Source organism: Octopus sinensis, linkage group LG7 (assembly GCF_006345805.1).
Source record: "Octopus sinensis linkage group LG7, ASM634580v1, whole genome shotgun sequence".
Lineage (NCBI taxonomy): Eukaryota > Metazoa > Mollusca > Cephalopoda > Octopoda > Octopodidae > Octopus > Octopus sinensis.
In genome coordinates, this window is record NC_043003.1 from 13,298,092 (window position 1) to 13,324,216 (window position 26,125).

Sequence of the window (26,125 nt, forward strand, 5' to 3'; positions counted from 1 at the left end):
TTCATTTCTAGCGAGCTTACGCATATCCTCAGCAGTCACGGCCCATGTTTCACTGCCATGTAGCATGGCTGTTCGTACACACGCATCATACAGTCTGCCTTTCACTCTGTGCGAGAGGCCTTTTGTCACCAGCAGAGGTAAGAGCTCTCTGAACTTTGCCCAAGCTATTCTTACTCTAGCAGTTACACTTTCAGCACACCCGCCCCCGCTGCTGACTTGGTCACCTAGGTAACGGAAACTATCAACTATTTCTAGTTTTTCTCCCTGGAAAGTGACGGAAGTTGGTCTCAGAGCATTTTCAGTGTTTATTGTTCCTGAGCATCTGCCACATACAAAAACCATCTTCCTAGTTAGCCTTCCTTTGACATTGCTGCATCTCTTATGTGTCCATAGCTTACACTTGGTGCATCTTATAGAGTTTCTACCTACACCTTTTCTACAGATCGAGCAGGGCCATCTACCTGAAGGTGTTTGTGATTTGTCTACCTTCCTACTGATTACGACTTTGGTTTTAGCTAGATTGACTCTGAGGCCCTTCGATTCTAATCCTTGTTTCCACACCTGAAACTTCTCCTCCAGTTCTGATAGCGACTCAGCAATTAGAGCAAGGTCATCAGCATAGAGGAGCTCCCAAGGGCATCCTGTCTTGAATTCCTCCGTTATTGCCTGGAGGACTATGATAAATAGGAGGGGGCTGAGTACTGAGCCTTGGTGGACCCCTACCTCTACCCGGAATTCTTCACTGTACTCATTTCCAACCCTCACCCTACTAGCGGCGTCCCTATACATGGCCCGCACAGCTCTCACTAACCATTCATCTATCCCTAGTTTTCTCATTGCCCACCAGATAAGGGATCGGGGGACCCTGTCGAAGGCTTTCTCCATGTCAACAAAAGCCAGGTACAGGGGCTTATCTTTGGCTAGGTATTTCTCCTGCAGCTGCCTTACCAGGAATATAGCATCAGTAGTACTTTTCCCTGGCACAAACCCAAACTGCATCTCATCTAAACTAACTCTCTCTCTAATTAGTTGGGCTATGACCCTCTCCGTAACCTTCATCACCTGGTCCAACAGCTTGATACCTCTGTAGTTATTTGTATCTAGGGCATCACCTTTACCTTTGTAGCAGTTGACTATTATACTGCTACACCAGTCATTGGGTATGACCCCTTTGTGTATCACCTGATTAACTATATGGGTGACTAGGCTATAGCCGACACTACCAGACATTTTGAGCATCTCTGCAGTGATTCCTGATGGGCCTGGGGCTTTCCCTGTCTTCATGCTTCTAATTGCCTTAGCTACCACAGAACTATCAACTCGGATAGCTGGTCCCTCTGTTGGGTCAACATTCGGCAGACTCTCTTTATCCCATTCATTTTCTTCATTCAGCAACCTTTCATAGTGGCATCTCCAAACCTCTCTCTTTGCATCCTCATTTAGCGCAAGTGAACCATCTTCCATGCGAACACACTTCTCTCCTACCACATCACGATTCTCTCTCACACACTGTCTTGCAACACGAAACACCTCCAGTCTTTGGTCCTCACGGCGCAGAACATTGGCAAATTTTTTCTTATCTGCTTCCCCTCTGGCTAAATAAACCTGTCTCCTAGCTTCTCTTTTGGCAGTCTGATACAATTCCCTGCTAACCCCATTTTTCCAGACCTTCCAAGCCTGTCTCTTTTCTCTAATAGCCCTGTCTACAATATTGTTCCACCACCACGTTATTCTAGGTCGAGAGGGGACTTTGCACCAGCCACAGATCTGGTCAGTGGCTCTCAGCAGGTTGTCCCTTAGAAACGTCCAACTGTCTTCTACCCCCTGTGATGCTCTATCCCCTTCTACTTCGTCAGAGGCTTCAAGTAATATGTCCCTAAATCTCTGTCCATTTGCAGGATCTTTAAGCTTCCAGATCCTTCTTCTCCATATTTGTCGTCTTCTGGTTGTCCTCCTAGTCCTGATCCTAAAGTCACTAGTCCTGATCCTAAAGTCACTAGTCCTGATATATATATATATATACACACATTGTTGTCATGACCAACGCCAGTGCTGCTTGACTGGAACCCGTGTCAGTGACATGTAAAAAGCACCATTCTAGCAGGGTCAATACTAGTGCCACCTGACTGACCCCCGTGTCAGTGGCACATAATATGCACCCACTACATTCTTGGAGTGGTTGGTGTTAGGAAGAGCACCCAGCATCTCTTTCTTTCTCTTTCTCTCTCTCTCTCTCTCACTCTTTCTCTCTCTCTCCATCTGGCAGGTTCCTTAACCCTTTTGTTACTGCATTTATTTTGAGATGCTCTGTGTTTCAATTTATTTTAGATATAACAAAGAATTTAGTAAAATAACTTAGCTATCATTAAGCTAGTGTTAGGAACATTAATTGTGACTAAGGTTTGGTGGAAGATTTTAATGCAGAACTTATGAAAACAAGATATTTGTACTACTGAGCCAGAGCCGGTTTCAGCTGGGTTGGTAACAAAAGGGTTAAACTTGGATCGTTTGACACATCATTAGCCAGTTGTCATATTCTCAATGCATGCACATTACATCTGATTCCTCTAAGACAAATATTTCCTCTCAAATCATTTGTGCTCTGGGAGAAAATAAGAGAATCTAGTTGTTACCAACAGATTATAACTCCCTAATGTTTTGCATCATCATCATCATTTAAACATCTGCCTTCCCCTGTTTACATGTGTCACACAAGAGCAGTTGGAGTAAAGTCTGCTATGGCCAGATCCCTTTCTTGGCGCCAATCCTCTCCTGCTTCCAGGCAAAGTAGTAATCCTTCAATTTCTTGAACATTTTTCCTATATCATTCAGCAAAGTACCTGAATACATCATCAATGATGTACTCTGTTCCCTGGGGTTATTAGGTGTTTCATGTCTTTCAACATCAGACACCCTTACCTAGGTGACCCAACCACCTTATTTCCTGTTAGCACTACCCCTGGTAGCATTATCCCTTCCAGGAATCACACTTCCTGATCCACAAACACCTTGAGGCAGCCTCCTCTGCCTCCTCCACAGCCAAACTGATGGCCTTCTGTCTATTACTAAGCATATTCCAAGCTCTGCAAAGGGACTGGCCTGCAAACCCTCTGCATCCAACCCCGATGGGACCTCACCTCACTTGCCAATAATTGCTTTAGCATAACGCCAGTGGCTCAACATATTTCCTCCTTTTATTAATGTTTCCCTCTTCAATGTGATCCTCCCAGAGAACAAAGTGTACTAACAGGACCAAGTAGACCCCTGCTAATTTACCACAATTTTAAGTACTGCTTCATTAACAAGGTATAGGAGTGGTTGTGTGGTAAGTAGCTTGCTTACCAATCACATGATTCCGGGTTCAGTAAAAGGAAACAAGAGGCAGACAGAAAAAGGAACTTTATAAGTGTGATAACCAAACCTTGGACTACACTAGCCTTGATGGAAGTAAATTAACAAGAACCTTGAGACACAAAGCAATTAAAATAGTTTGACAAAAAACTTCCAATGAAAGAAATATAAAATCATAATTTTACAGCCTTGCTGGAAGGTTCTCTTGTTTTAGGGTTTAACCAGTTGATATTTCAAGCAGCAAAGGCAGTGAGCTGGCAGAATTGTGAGCACTCTGGGCAAACTGCTGAGCAGCATTTCATCCATCTTTATGTTCCGAGTTCGAATTCTGCCAGGGTCAACTTTGCCTTTTGTCCTTTCAGAGTTCGATAAAATAAGTACCAGTTGAACATTGGGGTTGGCATAATCAACTTAATCCCTCTCGCAAAATTGCTGGCCAAAATTGTACCAGAATTTGAAATCAATATTTATGACAGCAGATGTTGCTTTTGTGACAGTTTTTTTAAGGAGAGCAACTCCGGGTGTAGCATTACAAAATGGGTGGTGGAATTCACTGGGTCACTGGGATCACTAGAAAGGGACAAATGGTGCAGTAAAGTAGATATTCTTTCATAACAATCTCCAAAACGAGTTTTTGTTCCTCTTGTTTCAGCTGACATTCCAAAGTGTGCAAGACAGTGGTCATTCAGAAATCATTGCTGTGGATGACATAGAACACCTGCCAGGCCCCTGTGATCCACAGGGCTTGTGTGATTTTGAGCAGGGGATGTGTGGTTTCACCAATGTGTATGGGGACGACTTTGATTGGATTGTATTCAGTGGTTCCAAACAGAGTTTTGTTTCAGGGCCTACAGAAGATCACACCACAAATTCTCCTTCAGGTAAGCTGTGCAGGAATTTTTTGTTCTCCTTTTAATTATCCATTTTATCTTTAACAATTATCTCAAATATTAATTATGAATTGCTGTTGTTAACTTGTAATCTTGTTGAATGTGATCTCAGTATTTAGATTTTAGTTTTCAAAAAACAAGTTCTTTAAACGAGCTATATTTTTTCCTGTAGTAGTCTGTAGCTAAATAGTTGAATGATCTCTCATGCATGAAGGTTTATAGAGCAACCTCCCTTTGCTAAGTTTCTCAAAGCATCTGTGTCATGAGACATAATTCTTAATTATTCAAGAAGCTTAGCATTTTTCTTGGAAGTTTCTAGAATGTCAAGCGTTCCATTAATAAAAACAGCTTGCTAACCCTGATCTTTGCTTCTTAGTCGATTAGAGTTAGAGCCATTTATATTGTTGCTAATAATATACATGCTGACATATCAATACTTGATACTGAACATATATTCCCTCTACACTTCTCTCACTTCTTTCTGTAAAAAGAGCGTAGGCCCGAAACATCAAAGACTTTTCCATTCTTCCTGAGTGTCAAACTAATACACCTGCATGTTGTTCCCTCCCCTCTGTGTGTGTGTGAGAGAGAGAGAGAGAGTGCATGTGTGTATGAAAGAGAGTGCATGTGTGTATGAGAGAGTGTGTGTGTGAATATGTGTGTGTGAGAGACAATATGTGTGTGCATGAAAGAGAGTGTGAAAGAGTGTGTGTATTTATGTAGGGAGAGTGTGTGTATGTGCATGTATGTGTGTGTGTGTGAGAGAGAGAGAGAGGCAGAGAGTGTGCATGTGTTTGTGTGTGTGTGTGTGTGTGTGTGTGTGTGTGTGAAAGAGAGAGAGAATGTCTGTGTGTGTGTGGGTGTGACTTTATTTAATTTTCTCTTCAGAACCTCTTGGATTGTTGAGTTGGGTCAAAGTTCCATTTACATTGTTGAAATTTTCTTCGACCTCTGTGACTTGTGTGTGTGTGTGTGTGTGTGTGTGTGTGTGTGTGAAAGAGAGAGAGAATGTCTGTGTGTGTGTGGGTGTGACTTTATTTAATTTTCTCTTCAGAACCTCTTGGATTGTTGAGTTGGGTCAAAGTTCCATTTACATTGTTGAAATTTTCTTCGACCTCTGTGACTTGTGTGTGTGTGTGTGTGTGTGTGTGTGAGAACACAGGTATTTTACCTCTATGGAAACATATTAATTACACCCATTATAATGATAGTGGCACAGTAGAACACAGTAGAATATAAGCTGCTGGTGATCGGATATTGTAATACCATTTACTATTAGTGCTGCTTCTATTTCTAATCATTGCTAATTAATGAACCTGCTAGCTATTTGTGACATCAGAGCCAAAGAAGTCACTGAAATTTAATATATCATTGACAGAGAGATTTGGCTGGTATGTAGCTAGCAGATGACTGACACTGAGGAGTCACAGTATGTCAAAATCACATGATCCAGCAATTCTGGCACCCATAGCCGACAATTCTTGTCTGCCAACGATATATACATGTGTGCTTTAATGCACCATGCAGCCATATCAGAGGTCCTCTCAAGGTGAATACCATAGTAAACAGTATTCTAAAAGAACATCCACATTAAGTCAGATATAAAGATTGCCTTTTTGGTATTAAAACTGCTTTTGTCACTAATGATTGTTAGATTTTGTAACTATGGTTCTATTCCCTGGTATTAGCTATTTCCCTTATATTCAGTAACTTTGATTTCATCTTACCATTTATGATAATGTAAATGCCAACAATGAGGAGAAAAATACAGAAAGACTGTTAGTAATATAGAGTAATAGATGTAGAAGATTGGGAATTTTTATATATATCTTACAGCATAATAATTAGTTATGAATTATTGTATTTATATGTTATCAAAATGTATAGTATTATATATCCATTGTGGTTGATCTTACCTATCAGTTTTGCACTAGCGGTTCAACAGGATGTTAGGTAACTGCTCAATTATGTAACCCTGCACTCTTCAGAGTTGGCATGAATTCCCAGTACAAAACAAATGTATTATCATATATTATTTTTATCTGGTTTATTTCAGGTCATTATATGTACATTGATACACGATTTAATCGAAATGAGAATGACAGGGCTTGGCTTAGTAGCTGGGAAAATGAGCCAACTAATGCAACATGTGTATCTTTCTGGTATCATATGTATGGAAAAGGTATGTAAAACTATACACACACACACAGACACACACACACACACATATATATTCTTTTATTCTTTTACTTGTTTCAGTCATTTGACTGCGGCCATACTGGAGCACCACCTTTAGTCGAGCAAATCGACCCCAGGACTTATTCTTTGTAAGCCTAGTACTTATTCTATTGGTCTCTTTTTGCCAAACCACTAAGTTATGGGTACATAAACACAACAGCATTGGTTGTCAAGCGATGTTGGAGGGACAAACAGAGACACACAAACATATACATATAAATATGTGTATATGTATATATGTATATATATATATTATATATATATATATAATATATATATATATATATATACACACACATATATACGACAGGCTTCTTTCAGTTTCTGTCTACCAAATCCACTCGCAAGGCTTTGGTCAGCCCAAGGCTATGAGTACCAACTTTAAAAGAAACATACGTACTGGTGGCAGTTTATTTTCCAAAACCCTTCGAGTGGGTTGCCCCAGCATGACCACAGTTCAGGGATTTAAACAAGTAAAAGATAAATGGTAAAGATCCATCACTAATGTTGACTCTTCAATCTCTCTGGAAAAATTAGCTGTGGGTGGACATAGAGAGGGATGGGCCCAACCAGGATTAAAATACCCAAAATGTACCCTATAACATAACAGCACCCAGTGACCCCATCAGAAGTTGAAGGCCCACAGAAAGAAGGATTATTGTGACAATACCTGCTTGTGTTTTTCTTAGTATGATGTTTAGTTTTTTTAACTATTTAAACTGTCAAGGTATCAGTCACTCTCAGACAGGTTTATGGTCAAGTCTCCAGAGTCCTCAGCCCCCAGACCATATCCATGCTCACTGCTATAAGGGCGGAGAGGGCTATCTGCAAGTGTGAGTCCTGTGAGTCAGAGGGGTTGTTTCAGTGCATCTCCTTCACCATACTCCAGGACAATGCCTTTTCCATTTTGTCTGCTGGTGCCATGAGAAATGTTTCTATATTGTGAGAGGCAACATTTGTCAAAATTAATTAATTCAAATAAAGCCAGTGTATTTCATTTAATCATCATCGTTTAGCGTCCGCTTTCCATGCTAGCATGGGTTGGACGGTTCAACTGGGGTCTGGGAAGCCAGAAGGCTGCACCAGGCCCAGTCTGATCTGGCAATGTTTCTACGGCTGGATGCCCTTCCTAACGCCAACCACTCCGTGAGTGTAGTGGGTGCTTTTTACATGCCAGACGAGGCTGGCAAGCGGCCACGATTGGATGGTGCTTTTTACGTGCCACTGGCACGGAGGCCAGCTTTTTCTGTCAGGTGTAGCAACCCAAGTTTACCCTTTCAGCTTCCTATTAACTGTGATAAACTATCATTCTTATCATATTTCTTTTTCTTTTCTTTCTTTTCTACTTATTTTTTTTCTTTTTGGTATTTAAGGTATGGGAGACCTGAATGTCTTCTATAAGAACAGTCAATCAAACAGGACAATTTGGCATCTAAGTGGAAACCAAGGTAACATCTGGCTACTTGGCAACTTCACAATCATATCACCAACAACGTATGTAATCATATTTGAAGGAGTTCGTGGCAAGACGTATACCAGTGATATTGCATTGGATGACATTAGGTTCCAGAATGGAACATGTGAGTCAATAGTTACAGTACCAACTACAACTGTGGCACCAGTTAAAAGAGGTGAGTCGTTGTAAAACACTAAAAGAATTTACTTTATGTACTTAGTGTACTTGATGTTCATAGTAAGTACCCAGAAGATCATTATTTCCATATCTAATTCTTTGACTCATGGGTAGGAGACGTTTTGGCACAGGCTTTTTTTGGCACAGCCATTTTCGGTACTGCCTATTTGGTATTGCTAATTTGATGCTGACTTATTTGACATCAGATGTTTTAATATTTTTCTTATTTTCTCTCTCCCCACCTCTCCCTCTCTCTCCTCCTCTCTCTCTCTCTCTTCATCTCTCTCTTCCGCTCTCTCTCTCTCACTCTTTCTCTCTCTTTCTATATATATATATATACGTATGTATATATATATATATATAATATATATATATATATATATATATATATATATAACCCACACCCCACCTGTGCTTTCCCCACTCTCGCCTCCCCCACCTCCCAACACCATCACACCACACTACACCATACCACACAACACATCACATCACAAAATATTTTTGTCGCTTTGAGACCACGATCTGTTCACTGACAAAATTCTGGTCTCAAAGCAACGAAAATATTTTGGTAAATTAAATTTAAATGTTGAAGTGAATCTAATGGTTTTTGTGTGTTTCTTAAATGGCTTATAAACAGCTTCCATGCTGCAATTGTTTATATATATATATATATATATATATATATATATATCGATATTCTTCCCTCTGCCGTAAGACTTCATTTCCACACACGCCAGCTGAATTCAATTCATCCCCAATTGAAAGACGCCTGTTGTTATGTCCTGTAATTATTTTTATTGTATTTTTGTATTTATATTCGTGTAACATCGTCTGTTTTTCCGTCCTTGTTTCCGTATACATTTGATGCTTTTTTCCAAGGAATCTAATGCTCTTAGCGTAGTTTTTCTTGGGGTTGGCCTGATTGAAGCAATCTCAAGATTAATCAACTGAAATTGCGAGGATGATCCAGTTCTTGACTGAGGATAAAAGGCTTCGAATGACCCGTCCTTGTTTTTTTGTATCGTCTATCTGGATGTTTTTTTGTCCCTTTTTGTATCACCTAGTTGTCCAGATGTTTTGCGTTCTTGTCCCATTTTGTATTATATATATATATATCCATATGTGTATATTTTTACATGCATGTGTGTATGTGTGTGCATGCATGTGTATGAGAAAGTAAGGAGGGATGTCAGGAAGGGCATCGCTGTTACACTTCCAGAAGGGAAGGGTCTTCCTTTGATTCTAACATGCAATGTCTGTGCAAGACCCTGCCTCAGTAAAGCTGGACTCATGAGTCATCTTCGTAGTCATAAAACAAGACAGATGAGTGACAACTGGCCACTGGTGGTGGTGTAACACACCATACTAATCATATCTGTCGGGCATGTGGAAGAGAGTGTAATTCGGCAGGAGGACTTAAACGACATGCAAAGGTACATGAAGCCCAGTTACAACTACAGCCGGCTATTACCAGTAAAGGTTTTAGTTGCCAAGTTTGTACAAGACATTGTAGATCTTTAGCTGGGCTAAAAAGTCACATTCGATCACAGCACCAGTAACAGTGAAGCTTCGTGTAATGGCCATACTCGATAACGAGGGGGCAGCCATAAAAAAAAAAAAATATGTGTGTGTATGCATGTGTGTGTATATGTGTGAATGTGTGTGTATTTTGCCTCAGATATTAAAAACTACTGTCCTCAAGAGAAGCCCAATGTCCAGTAAGCCATGCTAAATCCTCAGCTTACAAGCAGCTGTGGCAAATCACCTCATTCCCTTCATTAACGTAAGTTCTTTCCCGGCCCTTTTCCTAAAGGGACTGCTTTACCAAAGAATATAATAACACAGTTGACATCATTCTCTAATTGTCAGCATTGTCATAAGTGCAGTCTTTTATCCTTTGATTGTTTCAGTCATTAGACTGCGACCATGCTGGGGCACTGCCTTGAATAATTTTTAGTTGAATGAACCAACCCCTGGTTTAAGTACAAGGCTTATCAAAAAAAAAAATTAAGTACCAGAGTACTTAATTGTTTTGCTAAGCCTGGTGCTTACTTGATTGGTCTCTTTTGCTAAACTGTTAAGCTATGGGGATATAAACACACCAACAGAGGTCTGGCAAAGAAGAACGATAGAATAAGTACCAGGATTAACAAAAGAATAAGTCCTGAGATTGGTTAGTTTGACTAAAAATTCCTCATGGCTGTGTCCCAGCATGGCCACAGTCTAATGACTGAAACAAGTAAAAGATAAAAGATATGTGACAGGCTTCTTTCAGTTTCCGTTCACCAAATTTCACTCACATGCTTTGGTCAGCCTGAGGATATAGTAGAAGACACCTGCCCAAGGTGCCATGGAGTGGGACTGAACCCAGAACCATGTGATCGAGAAGCAAATTTCTTACCCCACTGCCATGCATCAGAGATAATTAATCAACATTTTAGCATTGTAGTGTTTATATATAGTAATCATTTATCACCGTGATTACCATGACTGACCAGGCTATCAGATGTTGCTACACATCGCTGGTCACAATGCACTTCGCATTGTTTTTAACCTTCAAATAATGCCACCCTACTGGCTAAGTGAGCAGACCAACAGAAGAAAGAGTGAGAGAAAGTTGTGGCGAAAGAGTACAGCAGGGATCGCCACCACCCCCTGCCAGAGCCTTGTGGAGCTTTAGGTGTTTTTACTCAATAAACACTCACAATGCCCGGTATGGGAATCAAAACCGCGATCCTATGACTGCGAGTTCGCTGCCCTAACCACTGGGCCATTGCGCCTCCACTAGTAATCATTTATATGTATCATAATTATCATCAAGCTGCAACAGCACCTTCATCCATGTTCTACTGCTGCTTTTCCATGCTAGCATGGGTTGAACAGTTTTTGTTGTCTTGTTCTTTATTTTCTTAGGCAGTATTTTTTTGTTTTGGCTGGATGCCTTTTCTCTCACCAACACATATAGTTGCTGCTTATAGTTGTCTCAACAAGCAAGGGCACACAATTTTATATGTGGTCAATGCCAGTGGCACGTAAAAAGCACCATTCGAGCATGGTCAATTCCAGTGCCACCTGACTGGCTCCCATGCCAGTGGCACATAAAAAGCACCATTCATATAGTTGTCTCAACTAGCAAGGGTACAAAACTTTATATATATTACTATACAATAAAATAATGTTTTTTTTTTTTTACTGATAACCATATTTGGTGCTTTCTTTGTTCAGATATCTTCTTCCAGTGCACTTTCGAATATGGTTTGTGTGGTTGGCAGATAGATTCCACAACAAATGCTGAATTTATGATCAGTTATGGAGTATTTATCTACAAGAGAGGTGGACCCCGCAGTGATCACACGCTAGGCAATCATTTTGGTAAGACTATTGGCAAATATTATTTTATTAGCTTTATTTCTTATATCAAGTCATCCCATAAGTTTTGTCTGAATTTTGAATAAAGAAAGCAAGTGATCAAATGTTATATTTAATTGAAATTTAACCATCAATGTACTTTCCCTGATTATCTATGACTTTGCTCCATCTATTTACAAGCTTTTTAATCCCATCAATGTAAAACTCTTTTGGTTTCAAAGTGAAGAACTCTTAAATGTCAGTTTCGACCTCCTCCTGGCTTGCGAAAGTTATGTCCCCCAAATGATTCTGTAAACTACGAAACAAATGGTAGTCTGAAGGAGCAAGGTCAGGAGAATAAGGTGGATTGGGAATTTTTTCCCAACCAAGCTCTTCGATCTTCTGTGATGTGATCTTTGCAGTGTGGGGTCATGCATTGTCAGCTCTAATTGCTGACAGTAGACTTGAGCATTGATTGTTGCATTAGGTGGTAACAATTTAAAGTGAATTACTCCTTTACAATCAGATAGAGAGAAGAACCGTTTTCCCATGAAGTTCCCTTCTTGGTTGTAGATGAATTTTTTCCCTTTTACCAAGCCACTATTTACGACATTTAACATTTCGATAGAAGATCCATTTTTCATCACCAGTTACAAGTCTATCCAAAAAGGGTGAAATGAGTTCATGAGAATGGAGAGAAGAGCACATGCCAACTTGAGATTTGCTTTCTGACAATTCATAAGGCACCCATTTTCCAAGTTTAGGAACCTTTCCAAGTTGTTGAAGATGACAATGAACAGTTGTATGGTTTGAACTAAGCTTTATTGCCAATTCCTCAACTGATAATGCAGGATTTTCTTCAAGTAATGCCTCAAGGAGCTTATCAAACTCAACTGGATGTCCTGTTTGATCTTCATCTTCAAGGCTGAAATCTCCACTTCTAAATTTTGCAAACCATCTTTTGCAAGTTCTTTCATTCAAGCATTCTTTCCCATAAACTGAGTGTATGTTTCGAGTCGCTTCAGCTGCAGAGTTTCCTTTTTTGTACTCATAAAGAATTCAAATGCTCTTTGGATACTTCCATGTTAGAAAGGAAGACATTTTAATTCTATTATTCTGTAAAATAATATTTAATTAGTTTAAATGTACACAAATGCATAAAAATAATTTTTAATTTCATTAGACATTCTAAAATACTTTTAAATTTCATTCAATTTTAAAAAAGGTAAAATCGGACGGGACTTATGGGATGACCTGATCTTTCAAACTGAAGAAGTGCTGACTAATAATCTTGTTTTTATTTCCATTTCAGTAGATGCTAACTCATCTGTCATCATCATCATCATTATTATTATTATTATCATCGTCATCATTATCCTCACCCTTATCATCATCATCATCATCATCACCGTCATCATCATCATTATCATTATTGTCATCATTTTCATCATGATCATTGTCATAGTCTATGACAGTGTTACAGCATTGCTGTCATCATATTGTTGTCGTCATCGTCATCATCATCGTTGTCATCAATCATCAGTATTGTCCCATCATCGTTGTCATCATCATCATACTCATCATCGTCATCGTTGGCCTCATCATCATCGTTGTCATCATTGTCATTGTTGTCATCATCATCGTTGTCATCATCATCGTCATCGTTGTCATCATCATCGTCATCGTTGTCATCATCATCATCGTCATCATCACCATATCATTATTGTCATTAGCGTCATCATCATCATCATCATCATCATCATCATCATCTCCCTTGTTGTCATTGTCATCATCATTTTCATTGTCACCATCATCACTATCAGCAACAGCAGTCTGTTTTTTTATAGGCTTGCATGCAAGTGGTGCAACACTGCATTGTAATATTTGCATTTAAGTCGTATGCATGTGTGTGTGTGTGTGTGTGTGTGTGTACAGTGCTATACATCAGTGGTTCCCAAAGTGGGTGGCACTGCCCCACCCCTGTGGGCGGCAGAAACATTAAGCAAGACGTTGAAGAAAAGTGGGGCAATAATGGGGTGGCCAATGTAGGGGAGGGCAGGGATGTAACCCCCCCCTATACACACACACACACTTCCCTACCCACCCACTCCCAAAAAAGCAATGGATTAATTAGGTCAAGTTTTATTTGTGAAATACAGTTGTTTTGAATTTTCTACAGAAAGTGGTCTACATTTGTGGTGCTGAGTGGTGGGGGAGGGGCGATGGGAATGTGGCTCAAGTGTCAAGGAGGGCGGCAGCCCGAAAAACTTTGGGAACCACTGCTATACATCATCCTCAGGGAAAAAAAAAACAGAAAAAGAAAAAGAAAACAAATAAAAAGCAATTACCATAAATCCTCGAGTATAGTCCGCCCTTGAGTATAATACGCAGGGGATTTTTAGAGGGCTGTACCTCTGAAAAACCTAAACCTTGTGTATAATACGCACCCCTTCACTAACTTAGGAGGTCTATATAACGTCCTTGGTTTGTAAAAATGTATACAGTAATGTCCTTTATTATTATTGTATATATAACATAATGCAAACGTGTAGCTTTTTTGTGCATTTTGTTTGCAGAAAAAAAAAGAAATAACAGTAATAACGTTTAATAAATGTTTAATAAATGTTGCTTACTGCAAGTTATGGATGATTCTTTTATGACTTCATTGCTTTCTGGCTTAGCTTAAGGTATTTTCGCACCCGACATCACAAAATGCGTCTGAATAAACATTGCCGGACAACAAATAGAGACTCAGACATTGCTCAGAAAATATTTTTCATTTTTAACCTCGTATATAGTACGCACAAGGGATTTTGACCTTTAAATTTTGGGGGGAAAATGCGGATTATACTCGAGGATTTACGGTAGTCAAATGTTGTTGCTTCTGCATCATATGAAGAACAATGTTTTATGTTTCAGGACATTATCTTCTTCTGAACAACTCACAGAGCACCACTAACAGAACAGCCAGGTTTATCAGCACTGACATTCATATCACAAGACCTATCTGCATCACATTTTGGTATTACATGAGAATTACCAACTTTGGTCAGTTGAATGTCTATGTTCATAACAATGGCGAGAAGAAGCCACCCATATGGACAAGATCTGGAACACAGGGCTACTATTGGCTGCATGCTTCTATCGATGTTGCGAACCCAGAAAAATCAAACAAGGTAAGTCTAACCCTAAAGTATGTAAACTGGCCGTATCTGGACCAAATATTCTACCTGTTTTATGGTCTTACTGACCAGATCTGGCCTCTCACACCTATCCAACAATGTCATTCTAAAAATAAGTACTCATACCATCGGAAACATGGAGATATAAAACAATGCATGATTAGTTCAAAACAATGTGAATAAATTGGCACAGGTGTGGCTTTGTGGTAAGAAGTTTACTTCCCAACCGAATGGTTCCAGGTTCAGTCCCACTGCATGGCACCTTGGACAAGTGTCTTTTACTAAAGTTTTGGGCCAACCGAAGCCTTGTGAGTGGATTTGGTAGACAGAAACTGAAAGAAGATTAATCTTGTATATATATGTATATATGTATATATATATATGTGTGTGTGTGTGTGTGTGTGTGTGTGTGTGTGTGTGTGTATGTGTGTGTGTGTGTGTGTGTGTGTGTGTATAAATATATATATATTTTTGTATATACATTATTTACATTTGACGGATATTTATCCTCATCTTGTTTGTTGTTAAGCTGATATACCTTCCAGCCTTCATCAGATGTCTTGAGGAAATTTCGACCCCAGGACTTATTCTTTGTAAGCCTAGTACTTATTCTATCGGTCTCTTTTGCCAAACCACTAAGTTACGAGGGCCGTAAACACACTACTATTGGTTGTCAAACGATGTTGGGGAGGGGGACAAACACAGACACACATACACACATATATATATACATATACATATATATACAACAGGCTTCTTTCAGTTTCCGTCTAACAGATCCACTCACAAGGCTTTGATCAACCCGAGGCTATAGTAGAAGACACTTACCCAAGGTGCCATGCAGTGGGACTGAACCCGGAACCATGTGGTTGGTAAGCAAGCTACTTACCACACAGCCACTCCTGCATCTATACAATGTCATTCATACATACAATTCAAACATATAATGCTATTCTGAAAATAAACAGCCATATCATTGAAATTTCAAAGCAACAAGATAATTAGTGCCATGCAAAAAAGCACTGGTGCTACTGCACATAAAAACCACTGGTGCTGGTGCCACATAAAAGGCACTGGTGATGGGGTCGCATAAAAAAAATCACTGGCAATGGTGCCACAAAGAAAGCACCCAGTTTATTCTGTAAAATGGTTGGCGTTAAGAAGGTCATCCACTAAGGCAAAAAAACAGACTACGGAACTTGGTTCAGATCCTGGCCTTGCCAGCTCGTGTTAAGCCATCCAACTCATGCCAGCATGGAAAACGGACGTTAAATGGTGGTTACAGTGGTGGTGGTGGTGGTGGTGGTGGCAGCGGTGGTGCTGGTAGTGGTGGTGCTGGTGCTGGTGCTGGTGGGGGTGTGGCTGTAGCATAGTGGTGGTGCTGGTGGTCTTGATGATGATGATGATGATGATGATGATGATGAGGAGGAGGAGGAGGAGGAGGAGGAGGATTCAAAACAGTGGGAATAAAATAAGCCTTACATTTGACAGAGTAATCTGAATGCTAAAGCGTTAATATGAAGCTCTTATTGATCAATAGTTTTGAATGTTTTTCTCTAATAAATTGCTGTTGTTGTTGTTTCCACAGGTTTACTTTGAAGCTATTCGTAACCATGGTTACTATGGCATTGCATTGGATGACATCAAAATACTGATTGGCAGCTGCCCTGAAATAAGTATGTCTTTTATTATTGATTAATAACAAGTTTTTGTCTGTCTGTCTGTCTGTCCATCCATCTTCACCACTATTACTATTTGACTACTACTCCTGACAGGGTAATCGGAGCAAGATCCTCAGGCACCTCCTCCGTAGGGTTCGGTTAGAAGCACCCATCATTAGCCTGTCTTGCTGGATTCCCAAGCATGACCAACTGAGACAGGGTGTGTAAACTCAGGGATCAGGGAGTGTCTCTGGGTCTAGTTGCTACTTTTCTGCATTAAGAGTTTACAACTCTGAGGAGTAAAGCAAAGTTACCTTCTCAAGTCACATCAACTCATAAAGGCCAGTTTTTTGGTTTCCATGGCATATAAATTATCCACCTGGATGGGACACTGGTCCATTTCAGGATTACGCATTTTTGCCAGCTGAGTGGACTGGAGTGATGCAAAATGAAGTGTTTTGCTCAAGAATGCAATGCGTCGCCCAGTCCAGGAATCGAAACCACAATCTTATAATCATGAGTTTAACACTCTAAGCCAGTGGTTTTCAACCAGAGTTCCGTGGAACCTTAGGGTTCCGCCAGTACAGTCCAGGAGTTCCGCAAGAAGTTCCAAAACTGCTAAAATTGGCAGTAATTTTTAAGTCTCCTGCGCAGATATGTGTGCATAAGACTATTAAATTATTGCACAGGGGTTCCTCGAGCCAGTGGAATGTTTCCTTGGGGTTCCGCTCCAGCAAAAAGTTTGAAAAGCACTGCTCTAACCACTAAGCCAAGCATCTCCACAAAAGGTAAAGTTACCTTCTCAAGTCATGCCGACTCACAATGGCTGGCTCCTGGTTTCATGGCATATATATTCCCCACCTGAACAGGACACTGGTCTGTCACAGAATTACTCATTTTTTCCAGGTGAGTGGACTGGAGCAATTTGAAATGAAGTGTTTTGTTCAAGAACACAATGTGTCACCCAGTCCAGGAATTGAAACCACAATCTTATGATCATGAGTCCGATACCCTAACCACTGAGTCACATGCCTCCACTCCAGCTCTGAGACTGCAGACATGATTAGAACATCGGAGAAAAGAATCAGAAAACTGATTCTTCAAGCTGAGCCAACTGGCAGAAGACCAAGTTTTATCTGATGTAAAATATCATATTTACATTGGTACAGGCATGGCTGTGGGATTAAGAAGTCTGCTTCTCTATCATGTGGCTTAGGGTTCAGTTTCACTGTGGGGCACCTTGGGCAAAGTACCTTATACTAATAACTCAAAGCTGGTTAAAGTCTCGTGAATGGATTTGATAAATGAAAGCCCATCAATATAATTATAACTATAGCCATATTTGGTCTACCAAGTTCATAATTACTGCTCCATAACAAGGGCACCAGTTATTGTTTTGTGCTCTGGTCATTCAGAATTTACAAGAAACCAAAAAAAAAACACATTGTCTATTGTAGCAAATTCATGAAAATAGAAATTGCTATTGATTTAATACATGCTTTACTAATGTATTAAAATGCTGAAGTCAACTTTGCCTTTCATCCTTTCGGGGGTCAATCCAATTGACTGGCCCCCTCCCCAAAAATGGGCCTTGTGCCTAGAGTAGAAAAGAATATATTAAAATGCTTGAAGTTTGTCAGAATATCATTCTTTTATGTAGCAATTGCTCCTGTGCAAAATTGTTATTTTGAATTAATACTTATCTAAATATATTAATTTCGTTTTTGTATTTGGTTTGCAAGATTCTTTATGTGAATTCGTGTGTTGAAGCATATTTTACTGTCTGGGGAGAGTCATTCTCTTTTGGTGCTTCATCAATTTAACACACTCAACAGTCTGATTTCCACTCATTTACTTATTTATTTTCCCTAAGATTTGCAAGACGCAACAAAAATTTTAGTAAAAATAAATAAGAAAATGAGTGGAAATCAGACCGGTGAGTAGTGGCAGACTGGGTCTAAAAATATTGGTTGCCAGGAGACTAAGGGGGTCCACCTGCAACTACAAGGGGGTCAGCCTGCAAATACAATGCTATAATTTAATTTTTCTTTTTGTTAAAAGTATTCTTTACAATTGTCTACAAACATAGCCAGGCTGAAATAATTAATACATTCTTCCAGGAGTGAATAAAAACTTTTCAAACTTGAGGGGATGGGCCTCTTAGATACTAACATGGGCCCCTAATTATGGATTCTAATGACGCAGGGGCCCACTTGCCATTGGGCAAGCTGGCAACCTGGCTAGTCCGCCACTGCCAGTGAGTGTGTTAAATTAATAAGGCACTAAAAGAGAATGACTCTCCCCAGACACAATAAGTATATTAAGTCACCAACAAAATAAAAAGACACTGGTTTCCCAAGTTATTTTCGTCCTTATAGCTCAAAAAATTGCCAATGGTATTATTAAGAATGTGCAATCAATATAAAATTTTCTGCTAATTTGACCCACTGCAGTGAAAACAGAATGCTGTAAATCAATATTGTTGGTGAAAATTCTTTGACATAAGCTCTATCAGTTTTTACCTTTTTTTCAAGAATATTATTTGTATTCTCTTTCTTTCATAGTTTAGTATGGAAACATACTAAACAATATGTTTCCATACTAAACTATGTATGCTGTTGTTATTAGTATTAACATGGTGAAGACAGCAAGCTGGTAGAATCATTAGCACAGCGGACAAAAATACTTGGTGGTGTTTCATCCGTCTTTACATACCGAGTTCAAATTCCACCAAGGTTGACTTACCTTTCATTTTTTTTCAGGGTTGAGGAAATACGTACCAGTTGAGTACTGGGATCAATGTAATCAACCAGCCCTCTCCCTACTAATTTTCAAGCTTTGTGCTTATAATAGAAAGGATTACTAATAATAATAATAGTAATTATAATAATAATAGTTGTTGTTGTTGTTGTTGTTGTTGTTGTTGTGTGTGTGTGTGAGAGAGAGAGAGAGAGCAGTACATGCTATCAAAGTGACACTGGGGTAAAATATACAAAGCCCAGTATACCCATCATGATTACCCGTCTGATAAGGGTAGACTAGGCACATGCATCACAACCATATATGCACGGCATGGTGATCTCATATCAAGATAAACAGCGCATGACCTTGCAGGTGGGGCCCAGTTAGAATTTTCTTCTGGTCGAGTAGCCCATCCCTCCCAAAAGATCCCTGAATAAGGCTTGTTTAAGGATGTTGAACGAAACACCCATGTTTCCAAAGGTGAATTATCCAAACCCTGAAAGGATGAAAGGTAAAGTCAACCTCAGCAGAATTTGAACTCAGAACGTAGCAGCAGATGAAATACTGATAAATATTTCACCCAGCATTGTTTACGATTCTGCCAGCTTGTCACCTTAATAATAATAGTAATAATGATAAATAACAATAATAATAATAATAATAATGATAATAATAATAATAATCTTTTCTACTCAAGACCTGAAATTTGGGGGGAGGGGCCATTCAATTAGATCGACTCCAGTATGCAACTGGTACTCAATTTATCAACCCTAAAAGGCAAAGTCAACCTTGGTGGAATTTGAACTCAGAATGTAGCAGTAGATGAAATACCACTAAGCATTTCACTTGGCATGCTAACGATTCTGCTAGCTTACTACTTTAATAAAAATAATAATAATAATTATAATTCTTTCTGTATATACTTGTACTAAACAAGGCGGTGAGCTGGCAGAGTCGTTAGCACGCCGGGCGAAATGCTTAATGATAGTTCACCTGCCGCTACGTTCTGAGTTCAAATTCCGCCGAGGTCAACTTTGCTTTTTATCCTTTTGGAGTCGATTAAATAAGTACCAGTTATGCACTAGGGTCAATATAATCAACTTAATCCGTTTGTCTGTTCTTGTTTGTCTTCTCTGTGTTTAGCCCCTTGTGGGTAGTAAAGAAATAAGTATTTCGTATGCAGCTATGTTCTGAGTTCAAATTCCGCCGAGGTCGACTTTGCCTTTCATCCTTTCAGGGTTGATTAAATAAGTACCAGTTATGCACTAGGGTCGATATAATCGACTTAATCCGTTTGTCTGTCCTTGTTTGTCCTCTCTGTGTTTAGCCCCTTGTGGGTAATAAAGAAATAGGTATAATTGTACAAAAAATTATCTTCTCTTTGATATTTTTGCTTAACATAAATTTACCACATTACTAATCTTACCAGGAGAAAAAAAATGTCTGTTTTCAAAACCCTATGAAGTAATCCCTATCTAAAACAAGGCAGTGCACCCACTATAAAAATGTTTGTTCAGAAGTCTGTGCATAAACAAAAATTACTCTGTTTTTTTTTGTTTTTTTTTTCTTTCAGATGAATGTGACTTTGAAGAGGTTGATATATGTGGCTTTGAACAAGGTACAACTGATAAATTCAACTGGACAAGAGGTTCTCACTCAACAGCTCGTCGTAGTGGACCACAAAGTGACCATACATACAAGTCATTTTATGGTGATTATCTGAGTTTACTATTTTGCTCTTTTCTGTTCAACTTTATTTCATAAATGAAGTTTTTGTTGATTATTTATTGAATTAATCCTATAAGAAACTTTAGTTAATATTTATTAGAAAGTTATTTTTCAAAGCAATATGTAAACTAAACTCATGTAAAGCCCATGGTTTCCTAAGATCAGTTAGAACTCTGTGAATAACAGAAATGAAGAACTGCCATCGAGAACAGTGTAGAGGCTGCTAAGAAAGTATCTAGATGGCTCTGGTTGAAAAGAAGTGACCAGCAGGGTCAGTAGAACGCCACTTGGACACAGGTCTGAACTTGGTCAACCTAGGTTGGGTTACCTGAATAAGTGTGTCTATATTTATTGCCATATATATTGTAAGCTGGGGTAAATTACTGCTATGCCTAGCAGATGAGTATCCATCATCGAGGATGATCAAAATAAGATTGAAATCATGTGATGTGGTGGTCTCTGAGCTAGAATAGTGGTGAGTTCTCTCCCTGCTTGCAATATATATCGAGTGTGAAGTGCACTTGATAGCCAGTTGGAGGAGATGTCCTCCCGAGGTTAAAATAGCAGTATCATCTGTTCTTATAGAACACCATGTGGTGATAAACATCATTACATCTCGGTATAAATACTGCTTTCATCTCTAATAGAGATTTTCTTAACAAGCTAGTTTGCTGTATCTATTGGAAAACTGGAAACAACCAGTGACTCCAGGATACAAGTCTTATGATGTGTCCAGATATTGCAGCTCTTCAACTGGAAGAACACAGCTGAGTAATAAATTTTAACAATTCTATATTCTATCATAATCCATTGATGCCAGGATTAGTGCTAAGATGGTCAGCACCCTTGGTAAATCCTATATCATCTGACCCCCTTCTCCCAGCCCTATAATATGTTCTCCCCTCTCTTAATTCTACAATGAATGCTGCTTCTTGTAGTTCTACAATGAGCAACCCAATTTTTCTAGCCCTATAATGGATTAACCATTAAGCAAAATAAGCAGATACACACAGCATCAAGGAAAGTTGGGCATCACAGAAATGGTAAATAGTTTATGACACAAAATGAAATCATTTTAAGCTTGCTAAACTGATATTCAAAGTGGTTTATATGATCAGAAATGTAATTTCAAAGTGTTCATAGTGAGAATCTAATCAAAGACTTTGCAATTTTGAAAGCTGTAAAAATTTATCAAATACAAATAAAGTGGAAGTATACAAAATTAAACATTATTTTCCATCTTACTGTTAGTTTTGTTTCATTTTGAAACACAAAAATTTATTTTATGGTTTATCATTGTTTATACTTTGAATTACATATACAAGGGGACACCAAAATTTTTCAAGTGCTTAGGGTCTCTTGGGTCTCAATCCAACCCTGTGTACAATATACACTTCATCGCCTAACCCTTCAACAAACACTCCCTTTTCCTAGCCCAACAACATATATCTCCTTTTCTCATCCCTACATTGTACACACCCTTTGACAGTCGTTTTCTGTGCATTCTTCTAGCTACTACCTGCTATAAAATACAGATGAAAAGTTATGATTAACTTGTATACAAGAAATCTATAGTTTTATTATCAGTATGGGGGAGTATGGACGCAATTAACATTGGATAAGATGAGCCTCCATCATCAGGATAGAGATCTTAAATTTCACATCTTAGTGCAAAAATAAAAAGTGAGTTTTCGCTTTGTGGGTGGTCTCTGGGAGCAGATTTGCTCATGTATATATATATATATATATTATATATATATATATATATATATAATATATATATATATATATATAATATATATATATATATATGTATATATAGTAAGTACTTTTACAGACGAGTGCCCCATGTATGTATGTTTGAACTCAGAACATAATATATACTTATGTGTGTATGTATATGTGTGTGTGTGTGTGGTGTGTGTGTGTGTGTGTGTGTGTGTGTGTGTGGAGACACATGGCCTAGTGGTTAGAGCAGTGGACTCGCAGTCGATGGATCGCGGGTTCGAATCTCAGACTGGGCGATGCGTATGTTTATGAGCGAAACACCTAAGCTCCACACGGCTCTGGCAGAAGGTAATGGCAAACTTCTGCTGACTCTATCGCCACAACATTCTCTCACGCTTTCCTCCTGCATCTTGCAGCTCACCTGCGACGGACCGACGTCCCGTCCAGGTGGAGAATCTATACGCCAAGGAAACCGGAAAACCGGCCCTTATGAGCCAGGCATGGCTCGAGAAGGAACAAAAAAATCTTAATGCAGAGGAGTTCAAAGATAAATTTAACTAAATCTACCAACATTATTATGGATCACTATACTGTGATGAACTAAATCTAGTTTTATTATCATATACATCGTCATATAATTTTGCTATCTGACAAAATTTTTATTCTTTCACACCAAATCATGTGACAGGTCATAGCACCATATGACCTTCTCGTCTTCCACACCATGCCCCTCACTAATCTTGTCCTCCATCTTCCCCTGTTCCAAATGTGACCTCTCCTTTGCTGAGGTTTCATATTTTTAAGTGAGTTAAGAAATTTTTATGTTGCCCAGAAAATTGTTCGGCACTCTCTGAGTAATTAGCTTGATTGCTTCGAGGGTAACACTGACCCTAATTGATGCATGGCTGTGTGGTTAAGAAGCTTGCTTTGCATCCATGTCATTTCAGGTCCAATCCCTTGGGCAACTGTCTTCCACTACAGTCCCAGACCAAATAATGCCTTGTGACTGAATTTGGTAGACAGAAACTGTGTGGAAGTACGTTGTAAATATGTGTGTGTATATATGTGTGTACATATCTGTGTGTCTTCGTATCTGTCTGTCCTTCCCATCACCACTTGGTAACCTGTGTTGGTTTGTTTATGTCCCTCTAACTTAGAGTAAAAGCCCCCTCTGGTCATGAATGACCATGGGATCGCACCTAGAGAGTTACCCTCTTGGGCACAAGTCCAGGCAAGGTTGTTTTATAGAAAACCAACTGTCGCACATGTAGACCAGCCTCCCCTCTTCACGCCACCAATTTTATCCAAGGGAAAGGCAAAGGGGCCGATACAGTTTGGCTCCAGTGACATTGCAACTCATTTCTACAGCTGAGTGAATTGGAGCAATGAGAAATAAAGTGTCTTGCTCAAGAACAAAACTCACAGCTCAGTCTGGGAATTGAACTCACTACCTCATGATTGTGAGCCCAATGCTCTAACCACTAAACCATGCACCTTCTTGGCAAATACAATTTCCACAGTTTATTGTATTGTATCACCTAGATGTGTTCGATGCAACCAATGAGATCCACATAGACGTGTTCAGATGTTTCTAATAAAACTTTATTTGTTTGCCTATGCTTTCCAATAAACTCTGCTGAGTTACCATTATTTTTCATTTTCCCTTGAATTCTTCAAATTCAGTGGCACGTAAAAAGCACCCACTACACTCAGAGAGTGGTTGGCGTTAGGAAGGGGCATCCAGCTGTAGAAGCACTGCCAGATCAGATTGGAACCTGGTGCAGCCTCCTGGCTTCCCAGACCCCGGTCGAACCATCCAACCGATGCTAGCATGGAAAACAGACATTAAACAACAACGACGATGATGATAATGATGATGATGATGATGATGATTAAGTAGTAGTAGTAGTAGTAGTAGTAGCAGTAGGTAGTAAAGACAATTTACGGACATGCACTATTTATTTTTCTCAATTATTTTTCTCAATTTCAGGCCATTATATGTACCTTAATACGGAAAAGCATACAAAAGATGACCATGCTCACTTATACACACCACAATATCCAGCAACCCAAACAGAGCGTTGCTTATCATTTTGGTACTACATGGATGGAACATATGAGGATAAAATAAATGTCTATTTGTACCAAAATAACAAAATAACAACTAAACTTTGGTTTATTCAGACCAGTCAAGGACCTCATTGGCGTTTAGCTACAGTTTCAATCAATTCCCAGACACCATTCCAGGTAAGCGTTACAAAACATTTCAAACTGCATATTAGAAGTTTCTTAATCCCTAGCTTAGTTGGTTGGAGGGGGAGACAGTTCGTCCCAGGCAACACTTTTAAAGGGGCAGCATTTTTAAAGGGGCAGCACTTTTAAAGGGGCAGCACTTTTAAAGGGGTAGCACTTTTAAAGGGGTAGCATTTTTAAAGGGGCAGCACTTTTAAAGGGGTAGCATTTTTAAAGGGGCTGCACTTTTAAAGGGGCAGCACTTTTAAAGGGGCAGCACTTTTAAAGGGGCAGCACTTTTAAAAGAGCAGCATTTTTAAAGGGGCAGCACTTTTAATGGGGCAGCACTTTTAAAGGAGCAGCATTTTTAAAGGGGCAGCACTTTTAAATGGGCAGCACTTTTAAAGGGGCAGCATTTTTAAAAGGGCAGCACTTTTAAAGGGGCAGCGCTTTTAATTGGGCAGCACTTTTAATGGGGCAGCACTTTTAAAAGGGCAGCAATTTTAAAGGAGCAGCACTTTTAATCTTCTTGTAGGTTATTGCTGTAGGTAATATGTGTTTTTTTGTGGGGTCAGGGGGCAGCAAATGGAAGGGTCACCCTGGGCGGCATAAACTCTAAGTATGCTAGTGTTGTTAACTTTACCATTTTGCTTTTAAACTGGCCATATCAGGCCAAAATGTTCTACCCATTTTATGAGCAAACTGGCCATAACTGGCCTCTCACACCTACCCTACAATGTCATTGTAAGAATAAACAATCACATCATCAAAATCTCAAAGCCACAAGATAAGTCATGATTAATTCAAAACAATGTCAACAGATAAGCATTACATTTGTCTGAGTAATATGAACACTAAAGGGTTAACACTGGTTTCAAATGTTAGCACAAGGCCAGCAATTTCGAGAGAGGTGGTCAGATGTTTGCAGCAGGGTTGACTTTGCTTTTCATCCTTTTAGAGTCAATAGAATAAAGAATCAGTCAAGCACTGAGATTGATGTAAATGAGACTGCCCCTCCCCTCAAAATGTCAGGCCTTGTGCCAAGATTAGAAAGGTTGTTGCTGTTGTCATTGCTATTGCTGTCATTATTGTTTAACCCCAGGTCAACTTTGATACAGCATACTTCTGATCAAAGGCATTCCAGGCATGAACATCATGTTTTGGGGAATACTTTATTTACTGCATGCTGTGCTTATATAAGCTGGTAAGGTGTGATTTAAGGAAGATATGGCTGTTATTTTTAGAAAATCAAGCCAAATGCTTCCTTCTTGATTTTGATGGTTGTCATAAGCAGTCACCAACCAGAGTTTCCTTGCAATAAAGACTTGTATTGGAACCTACATGTATCTCAGTTACAACATGCATGATTGAGTGGAGCTTATTTTCAATTCC

The 26,125-nt window shown here is 39.3% G+C and overlaps 1 protein-coding gene across 3 annotated transcripts in view; it reads left to right on the forward strand.

Annotated features, from left to right (window-relative positions):
- The window catches only part of LOC115213822 (MAM and LDL-receptor class A domain-containing protein 1-like), a 382,250-nt gene that overhangs the window by 291,558 nt on the left and 64,567 nt on the right, over window positions 1-26,125 (forward strand). For all 3 annotated transcript variants that reach the window (XM_036504533.1, XM_029782714.2, XM_036504532.1), the window contains exons 111-118: window positions 4,004-4,232; window positions 6,298-6,423; window positions 7,853-8,110; window positions 11,338-11,484; window positions 14,380-14,636; window positions 16,231-16,318; window positions 20,619-20,756; window positions 24,492-24,748. In XM_036504533.1, the coding sequence (XP_036360426.1) occupies window positions 4,004-4,232; window positions 6,298-6,423; window positions 7,853-8,110; window positions 11,338-11,484; window positions 14,380-14,636; window positions 16,231-16,318; window positions 20,619-20,756; window positions 24,492-24,748 (1,500 nt within the window). The remainder of the gene's footprint in view (window positions 1-4,003; window positions 4,233-6,297; window positions 6,424-7,852; window positions 8,111-11,337; window positions 11,485-14,379; window positions 14,637-16,230; window positions 16,319-20,618; window positions 20,757-24,491; window positions 24,749-26,125) is intronic.